The 10,200-nt window shown below is 38.0% G+C and overlaps 1 protein-coding gene across 3 annotated transcripts in view; it reads right to left on the bottom strand.

Moving 5' to 3' along the window:
- Window positions 1–108: 108 nt before the first annotated feature.
- Window positions 109–10,200, bottom strand: part of LOC127451357 (STE20-related kinase adapter protein alpha-like) — a 29,018-nt gene continuing 18,926 nt past the window's right edge. For all 3 annotated transcript variants that reach the window (XM_051715996.1, XM_051715997.1, XM_051715999.1), the window contains 9 exons: window positions 8,836–8,938; window positions 8,608–8,729; window positions 6,807–6,915; window positions 6,582–6,705; window positions 6,232–6,403; window positions 6,017–6,121; window positions 5,669–5,922; window positions 1,043–1,085; window positions 109–923 (listed from right to left, as the gene is read on the bottom strand). In XM_051715996.1, the coding sequence (XP_051571956.1) occupies window positions 768–923; window positions 1,043–1,085; window positions 5,669–5,922; window positions 6,017–6,121; window positions 6,232–6,403; window positions 6,582–6,705; window positions 6,807–6,915; window positions 8,608–8,729; window positions 8,836–8,938 (1,188 nt within the window). In that variant the 3' untranslated portion in view covers window positions 109–767. The remainder of the gene's footprint in view (window positions 924–1,042; window positions 1,086–5,668; window positions 5,923–6,016; window positions 6,122–6,231; window positions 6,404–6,581; window positions 6,706–6,806; window positions 6,916–8,607; window positions 8,730–8,835; window positions 8,939–10,200) is intronic.

Here is a 10,200-nt window from a genome sequence, read left to right as displayed (position 1 = left end):
AGAGCAGAACTCAAATTTTTAAATGGATGATTGTAACAGATGGCAAGAAAAAACACAGTCTTGTCTTCCAGCATTTGTGGTACCATTTGTTGCTTCAGTGTTATTTCTGGTGGAGTTACCAATTATGAAGAGGGAAGAAATTTCAGTAACACAACTCACAGGGAAGGTGATCCAGCCATAGATTGGACAGTGTTGTTTTTAGGTAAACTGAATCAACCCATGTCGTTCTCGGTTGACTTCAAAGCTCTTTATGCTTCACTTGACAAATCCAATTGACATGGGAATTCATGTACTTAATGTGCCCTTAAGCCCTGCTTTATATGTGAACAAAACTCTTGTGATCCCTGTGTTGCTGCCAGCTGCGCTACGCTAGAAGACATTTATAGAGTGTCATTAGTGCTTTTGAAGCACATAGAACGTTTCAGTAGCCTCAAGTGATCATTGTAACATGGCAAGCCTGTAAGTGTAAAGTATAGTAAGTGCTTTAGCAAGGCTATGGTAGCTGCTGGCTTTTCATTTCTTTGTAAGAAAATGCTTCTCCTTGTACTTGATATACAAAATGACAAAGACATCAAGAAACATTCCAGCGTTCCTTGTAGAATCTCCTTATAACGTCTATTCCACATTCATAGAACAAGTCTTCCTTTGTTATAACAGCAAAATCATCCACAACTCCCAATCATGCTTTCTCATAAGAGTCCCATCAGAGTCCTATGGTCACTAAGCCCTGTACATCTATTCCATCATCCCCTCTATTTCTTATCTACTCAGAAGTCCCAGTCATCAACATCCAGCTGGCTCAGATCAGACTCCAGACTGGCCAGCCCAGTGGGGGAATACTGAGTTTGGTTGCACTCTAGACTGCTGATTGGGGAAACTGGACGCAGAAGCTCAGGAAGAACCTCAGATGGTCTGCGCTTAATCTGAAATGTCACATGGACCAGAATGAACCATTAAATCAAAGATAAGTCAATGTATGACCACTTAAATTTTTAAAAACGTGTACAAATATGTCAAATATTTGCTCAAAATAAGGCGTTACCTGTTTGAAGAAGGAATGGCCTATCAAAGTGCTGGCAGAGGGTCTGTGGGGAGACATAACAAATAAGTAAGTTCAGGTTTTAACTTTAAGTGTGAGATAGGCAATTACTTCTTAATTAAAAAACACACTGCAATTTTTTGTTCATGTTGTGATGGGCAATATGACAGTGGTCTAGGACTTTATACTGACACCTATTGCCCTAGATCAGTGTTTCCCAAACTTTATTCTGCCACGGCACACTTTTTACAAATAAAAAAATATATCACGGCACACCACTATCCCACATAACCATCGTCAATAGTTTTCCTTTTCAAGAACTTGTCCATGTTTTCTGTCCATCTTTGTAGCGCATTTACTTATAATGTTTGAAATTCGGCTATGCAAAAAACGCAAGTCACATAGGTACGCTGTATGAGATAAGTGGCAAGGGTGCTAATCATGTAATGAAAAACAACAAATTTGCTTCTTTTCTCATTTGTAGATTTGTTCTTGCAATGCCATAGCAAATTACAGGGATGCAAACTCATGAGGGGCGAAAAAGGTAAGACAATCACTGGTCCACGAACATTTTTTCTGGGAATATTGTTTTTTAAAGAATAAGCTAAAAGCATCAATTCCAGTGATTTTAGTGATTCAAGTATATCAAATTAACTGCACAATTGTGCAGAATTAGCTGCAAAAAGAAAGAGTATTTTGGTGAGGCTTGCTTCTGTTTCACAAATTTGTTCAATTTTATTAACTGATTAGTTCAGTAACCCCTTCTGGAAATGTCACTATGTGGCGACAAATAAGCATCTTATGTGCTATGAGTGAGTCAGTGAATCATTCTGAGTCGTTCATGACCGAAATCTACAAAGAGAATTTATAGTGTTTAAGCATTAAAAGAACAAAGCAGATCAACAGTCTTCCTTCAGTCAGAGCATTATTTTTCATCCAAAAAGACAACAATAATTGTCTAATAAAAGTGAGCTTCAATAATGTCCTTACCTTCTCCTTTATTAAAACTTGCATGGCTACAAATCTACTGACTTAAGTATAAGAATTATAAACACAAAGCAGATCTAAGGTATCATTTTCCTACAATAGCCTATTTAAACTGCTAAGCATGGCTTTTATCAGAAAAGACCACAATAATAGACAAATAATAATAATTTTGAGTTTCAATAATGTTCTTTCATCATTGTAAAGGGCATTTCAGTTGAGTCAAGGCATCAACGCTCTGTTCAACGCCAGCGTCAAGCGGCGCATTGCCCTCCACGTGACGAGTTGCAGAAAGAGTCACAGAGGGGCGATTTTATGAGTTTGCCACGTAAGAAAGCGGGAGGTGTCCACAATAAACATTGAAAACATGTATTTGGAAGAGAGAGAGAAAAAAACCTGCCAGTTTCATTTATAGCAGAAAGTAATAAAAGGACTCGTTTATGTTTAGGTCTAAGCGTTTTCTTGGTGAATTTAAGTTAGTTAAATAACTGGGGTCTCTGATATTCGTAAACGATATGGTAATATTTAATTAAAAGAAATTATGAGACATTCAATATCTCTTCACAAATTTGGACAGTTTTTTTATATTTATTGTTGCTTTGTACTCTCAAAGACATTATTGGTTAAGCAAAAACTTGTGTGTGAAAAACACTTTGGTGTAAAGTGACGTCACTTCATAGACTTCAGTGTATTCTGCAGCGCTGACACGAGTCATGTGAAAGACCCTTAACGCCTATAAATATCACTCACTTTTGTTATAGGAGAGTTATAAAGATGTAAAGAGAAAAGAAAACAGATTTTACAGGTGTACTTTTAGTCTAATACTTTATTTTAATTATATATTAATATAATTATACATATTAAATACTCTGCACCCATCTACTGAGGTACTTCAACTTGGCAATTAACATTCCTTGCGTATGAACATCATATTTACGGGCAAATTGGCATAATTTTTTTAAGACATTTCCGTTGAAGCAAAGAATTGTGGGTTGTGAGTGCCCACGAAGGATACACCTCATGCATCCTCCGAATTCCCGTGAAAGTAGGTCGCATTCTAAGGCTGCATTCGAAGTGTCCTACTCACTTTTCTGAAACGAGACAGCCTCGATGACGTATGCGGCCGACAAATGCGACCTCCGGAGGACGCATCCTTCCAAACGAGACACAGCCATTATTTGTTTAAAGGAGGACGCTCGGTATACTGCATCCTTCAAAGGACGCGTCCTACCTAGCACGCAGCCTTCGAAACGAGACACAGCTCAAATCTGATTGGCTGACTTCTACAGGATTTCCGAGAGCTTAGTTTGCGCTGGTCCGTGTGGAAGCACGAGTTGAGTTCACAAGGTTCCGTTTTGATACAATGAGTGCTTTTGAAGTTTACTTTTTGTTTACTTAGTTATGTCTGTGAAGTACTATGTTATGAGGTTCTGTGCTGTACTTACACTCGCTACAAATTTTCCGCTATTTCCCCGTGTTTTCTGTGCAATTGCTCGCGGAGAATCGTGCGCCATTATATAAATTATTTATTTTCCCATGCCGGTGTTGTGGTTGTGGGAGAGAAAGCTGAACCAAAAGCGTATAATCACGTGATTATTATAACCTCACATAACCTAATGAACTCATGCATAGCCTCATGTGACCCAGAATGAGTGCAAGACAGTGAACAATAGCCTAGTTTCCATCCACTTTTCATGCTGTTTTGTTATCGACAAAGTGAAAATGCCTACAAAATTTTTTGCGAAATTTGCCGTCTTCTGCCCATTTCCATTCAAATGGCCTTTTATTGATAAAAACGGTGTGCGTGATGACGTAATTCCTAAAAAAACACTTTGTCACATAAGTTTTGGTTTATCGCAAAATAAATTTGCCCTTAAGCCGTTTCCATTCAGAAATGTGCGTTTATCGCTAATTCGCCTCCCAGATGTCCCTAATTTTTTTCCTCCGTTTTGGTAAAATGGGGAGAGTATTGAGACAATTCATTGAAATTAGCCAGTTTACGGTCATTTTAATTTCACAAATAAAAGCAATCAGAAGATGAGGAATTGCAATCAAAAGGGAGCAGCTGCCCTTCTGATGGGACTGTAATATTGGACCTGATATTGCGCCTATCGCAGGTTGCCACTGGTTCCGACCCGAAAACGAAATCATCATGGCCCTGTTCAAACTGGCAACCTGCACCAAGTAGTGGGGAAAACTTTCAGTCTTAGTATAAGGATCATCCATCGATGTGTATATACTGTGTGCACAGCTATTAAAGAAAATGTACATATGATACATTTCTGATGTTCAATAGGCTATTTTGAACAATCATCTAATGTATCAGCATCAGAACTACATTATGTCCCAATGTTATGTTTTATGTCCCCCGTTAATGCCAATTTTCTCGACAAAAAGTGTTTCCAAACCAGTTTTCGTGACATTTGAAATATCAACATAGAGTTTATGTGCTAGATTTAAACTGAAAAATATTATGTCGACACTTGTGAAATTTTAGCGATAATTTGCGTTTCCATCAGCTTTATTTTGATGCGCTAAAACTTTTTACGCAAAAAATCCTTGGATGGAAACATAGTTAATGATAGAAGGAATCTAAGGGGGGTTGACTGCGTGAGAGGCGGGGAGTAACCCACGCACATCCGCAAACCCCATAATATTAAAATAGATACAAGAAACTGATCAACGACAGTGGGAAAACAATGGTGTGATTATGATGACGCAGACAGTTTTCAGAAACACGTCAATCTAGGAAAGCAACAATATGATGACGCAGGCAGTTTTTAGAAATATGGCAATCTAAGAAAGCAACAATAAGTAAGAGGGGCAACTAGACTATAAAAGATGAAGCCCCATAGCCTCAGTTCAGTTGCTCTTGAGACCAACTCGGTTTATTGTGGTATATTGGACCCAACTCTACAATAAACCTATATTCTGTATTTACTACTGAAGCCTCCTGAGTCTTTGATAATACTTTGGCTGATTCTTTGTGTCGACTAACCCATGACACGGTTCAACTGGTTTTCATGTTAACTGGTGACCTTCTTCCGTTTTACACCATGTGAGAACAACCGGCGGCAGATTTGTTGATTCCGAAAATCATGCTCCTGACACAATATTTTGCTCTCCATTCAATGTAAACTTACTAAATGTTGCAGGCATCATTGTATGGATTAAAATAAGTGGTATTATTAGATCGAATGGCAGAAGTACGAGGAAGGAGATTTGAACTCGGTCATCAATAACATGAATGCGTCAAGCACTAGGAAGGGTAATCGAGCCTGAAATCATGATCGTGCCTAGAGACTGCAATGGCAAGATGTACAGTGAAAAAGGAGTTTGGTCTGTTCTCACCCAAAACCAACTGAATCACTTCAGAAGACATTGATTAAACCACTGGATTCATATGGATTACTTTTATGCTGACTTTATCTCCTTTTTGGAGCTTCAAAGGTCACCATTCACTTGCATTGTTTGGACCTACAGAGCTGAAATATTCTTTTAAAAATCTTAGTTTGTGTTCAGCAGAAGAAAGAAAGTCATACACATCTGGGATGGCATGAGGGTGAGTAAATGATGAGAGAATTTACATTTTTGGGTGAACTATCCCTTTAATGAGGAAAAAATATTGTTGTTTATGTTGTTTACCTTTTCTCGGGGTCTCTCTGTAGACAAAGTTCCACAAAGGCATGGAAGTGAGGACTGAAAGTCCGGCTGTAAGGGTTTCCCCCAGAGGAGGATGAGGGCTCTCCATTAGTGTGGTGAGCTCCTCCAGCACTGGGGCCCTCGCAGATCCCAGAGTCGGCCCCTGAGCGAGATGGCTTCATGCTCAGTTCTTCAGGGGGAATGGTGGTGGTGTCCAGTAGGCAATGGACTGTACCATTCAACTTTTCTAACAACATCTGACAAATACAGAAAGAAGGTTAATGAATGAGTGTGAATGGGAAGACAAAAAGGAGAGAAAGCAAAAAGCAACATGAAAGATGTATAACTTACCTGCGTAGCAGGCATATCTTTAAAGGGCACGTGTCCATTCGCTAGCTCGCATGCAGTGATGCCCAAACTGTAGATATCTGAGCGGAAGTCATATCCCTGAAGATTCTGTTATATGGAAATACACAATAACCTTAAGCTATAAGTCTGAAAAGAAAATTATATGCACATTATGTGCCTCTTTCTGCTTGAGATTGCATTTTATGCATCAAAAGTACCTGCTGCAAAACCTCTGGACTGAGCCAAGGTAATACTTTAACACTGTACTGGGGGAAATCATGGACGACGCGTGCTCTCTGACCATGACGGATCAAACTAAAGATACTCCTAAGACCAGAGAGATACACATGTCCATCTGCCGAAATCAGCACATGGCTTGCCTGCACACTCCTATAAATACAGAATAAGACAATAACAAAAAATACAAACATTTGCTCATTGTTCAGTAAACCATGTCACATATCGGTTTCTGTCAACTTCAATATTTATTACTAATACCCTAATACAATTAATCATATGAAAGACACAAGGTTGAAAATTGGTTGTGACAGTTGTGTATTGGTCTCACCGGTGAACATAACCCATCTGATGTATGTACTCCAGGGCTCTTAGAACACCCAGCAATATGTAGGCAATTGTCTGCTCACTCAAACCATCAGTAAAATGTGTACTAATTAAATCCCGTGCTGATCCTGATGGAGAACATAAACAAATAAACTAAAGTAAAAACTTTTGGTTCATTGGTCATAGCAGATACCGAATTCAGAATTGATGTAGTGCCCTCTCTGTTTACCGTAAGCCATGAAGGGTGTGATCACCCACAGTTCATTCTCAGCAATGAAGACACTCTTGTATGGGAGGATACAGGGGTGGTGGAACAGCTTAGAGACATGGAGTTCTCCCTTAGAAAAACAACAACAACGAGAAGTAGTGATTAAAATGCAAAAGCAAACAACGTTTCCTACAGAATTTTAGTTTTTCTTCAGTGGGGGATTTTGTGAATCTTTGAGCGATTCATTAAAAAAAAAGCACATCAAAAGTCATTTGTTCTTAAATCAGACTACATTTGCCACACTGTTGGTTTTTGTTTTCAGGCACAATAACACAATAGAAAGACATGTTTTCTATTTATTATCTCTGATCTTATTTTGCAGTACCCAGCCTTTTTTTAATCAATGGTAAATCACATTAAATTCCGACTGCAAGCTCACAACTCGAGTAATTTCTTTTGCAGTGGTGCTGTGATATTTTTATAAAATGGATAGTTCCTGTTCTGGATGCTGACTGGTCAATAAAGTGTTCCAACCATGCTAAAATAAACAATATAGGAAAAGCTATGATGCAAAATGCCTGTTTCCTAGCTGCACTGATTTTCATTGTGCAGCATCTGTGGAGGCCAGCTATTAACCTTAGCACTAGGTAGGTTTCACAAGTAAGGGACTATATCCACTGGGCATCATGCCTAACAACGCCCTTAAGCCTTGACAATATTTACAATATAGCACAGCCTCTCATACCTCATTGCACAGATATATATTTAGTACAAAAATCGGTGTAGACTAGGACATACACTGAAAAATGGGAAAGCAGCTCTATTGAAAATACTAAATCAGTACACTTGAAATCAACTTAATAGATTTATGTTTGAGAACATAATTGTATTGCCTTAAGTCCAAGTTATATTTAACAGTCATCAAAAAGTGATATGATCACATTGCTATAAAATATTCAAATGGATTCAGATGTCTAACAGATGGTGTACACTCAAAGTGATTTTTACTGCTTAATTTACTTATTTAAAATGAGCTAATGCAAAAATTATTTAGCATTTGGTCTCAATTTGATTGTGTACAATCCATCCATGTTAACTTAATCAAATTGTGTTCGGACTATGTGAATAATTGTTGTTGCATCAATGTATTGCTAAAACCAGGCAGGGGATTTCCAGATGCCAGCATGCTTTGCATTAGATTGGATTGGGAGAGTGATTTTTAAAATTAAGAGTTTTTTTTAATGTATTTATACGCAAAATGAAACAAGTATGGGACTTGTTAGTGTTTAATGTTCTGTTATGCTGGGATTTAGAGGCGTTTCTGTCATGTTGAATTTTTTTGGAGGTTACCATTCTGGAGAAGAGTGGAGCTAATGGTTAGTTCGAGGTTGGGTACATTACTACTGGAAAATCAGTATGTATTGGTTTTTTATGAAGCAAATACTGATGGATTATCAGTATAATGACTAATTGAGTTTCTGTAAACCCTCAGCAGAACAATACTTGTCTTACAGTACAAAAAGATATATATAATATATATATATATATATATATATATAAAATATGCTAATGTATTTGTTGCTAGCTAGCAACAAGCTGAAAGGTTCAACAAAGTTATTTGAACAGATCAAAATTAAGTTGTGTTAAAACAATTCATTTAGGTTTACGCTACACAAAGTCTTTGAGTAGAGCCTACATTTAAATTTAATATAGAAGAAACTCATTTTCATTGTGTGGAACCAATGTCCACAATTGAATTAAGTTGAAACAAATATATATATTTTTTTTCAGTGTATGAAGCCTTACTGTCACCTATACAGACCTGTAAGTAATTGACCATGTCATTGGTGCAGGAGTCCAGGTCAATGCGTCGGATTGCCACATGCTCCCCTGTAGGTTTGTATCTGGCCAGGTTAACTGTCATCAAGTACTCAAAACCCCGACCTAAAGAGGCAAAGACACATTGCACACCACATTTGTAGAAATAATGTAGGATAGAAAACCGAAAACGTAGTGGGATTTCTGTTCTAGTGCTTCTGTTGGGACTCACCTATGAGAGTGAGCAGCTCATAAGCGTTACTGTCAGACAGAAAGCTTTCCATGGTGTCCCTGTGTGGGAAAGGGTTCAGAGACTCTTCACTGTCCTCATTGGCCTGAGACAATAAACAAAGTCATTAGTTCAATGAGGCAACACAAAATGCTTACAGAGCAACTTGCCCATACTCTCATCCTGTACTGTATGCTACTGGAGGCGGAGCTAAAATTACACCTGCAAACTGACCAGGTTCCAGAACATTCCTATCACTCATCCAATCAAAACATTTATATAGCACACAAATTCAAGGAAAAGAACGTAAGGATGCAAAAAAAAAGTCTGTACTTTCGCTCACAAAATTGGTGGAATTTATTCTGACCAAACAAGGACAAGTGAGGTTTCAAACAAGAAGCTCTTAGTTAGGGACGCACCGGCAATCATCGGTATTTACAGATAAAAGGAATTATCTGTGCTATCGGACATTGGCAATGAAGACTGTTTCCTGTCGATCAAAAGGGGGTGGAAAAATGCATCAGACAACTAGCCTTCAACTTGTGCTTTGTGTGAAAGAAAATGTCTGTTGTGTGGAATAACTTTGAATTGGGTGACAAAGAGAGCAGAATCATTCAAGCTTTATCATTCAGAATTCAGTTAAAGGGGTAGTTCACCCAAAAATGAAAATTCTCTCATCATTTACTCACCTTCATGCCATCCCAGATGTGTATGACTTTCTTTCTACTGCTGAACACAAATTAAGATTTTTAAAAGAATATTTCAGCTCTGTAGGTCCATTCATTGCAAGTGAATGGTGATCAGGCCTTTGAAGCTCCAAAAAGCATATAAAGTCAGCATAAGTAATCCATATAACTCCAGTGGTTTAATCAGTGTCTTCTGAAGCAATCCAGTTGGTTTTGGGTGAAAACAGACCAAAATCTTTTTACACTGTACATCTTGTCATTGCAGTCTCTAGGCAGGATTTCAGGCTTGATTACACTTCTTAGTGTTTGACACATGCGCAGAGCGCTAGATAGCGATATAGGAAGTGTAATCGAGCTTGAAATCATGATCGCCAAGGAGACTGGTTTCAAGATGTACAGTTCAAAAGGAGTTACATTTTGGTCTGTTCTTACCCCAAAACAACTGGATCACTTCTTAAGAAATGGACTGAACCACTGGAGTCTGATGAATTACTTTTATGTTGACTTAATCTGCTTTTTGGAGCTTCATGTGTCTGATCACCATTCACTTGCATTGTATGGATCTATAGAGCTGAAAATATTCTTCTAAAAATCTTAATTTGTGTTCTGCAGAAGAAAGTCATACACATCTTAGATGTTATGAGGGTGAAAACATTTTTATTTTTGGGCAAACTAAACCTTT

The sequence above is a fragment of the Myxocyprinus asiaticus genome, chromosome 14 (assembly GCF_019703515.2).
Source record: "Myxocyprinus asiaticus isolate MX2 ecotype Aquarium Trade chromosome 14, UBuf_Myxa_2, whole genome shotgun sequence".
Taxonomy (NCBI): domain Eukaryota; kingdom Metazoa; phylum Chordata; class Actinopteri; order Cypriniformes; family Catostomidae; genus Myxocyprinus; species Myxocyprinus asiaticus.
This window is presented reverse-complemented; position numbering and strand designations above follow the sequence as displayed.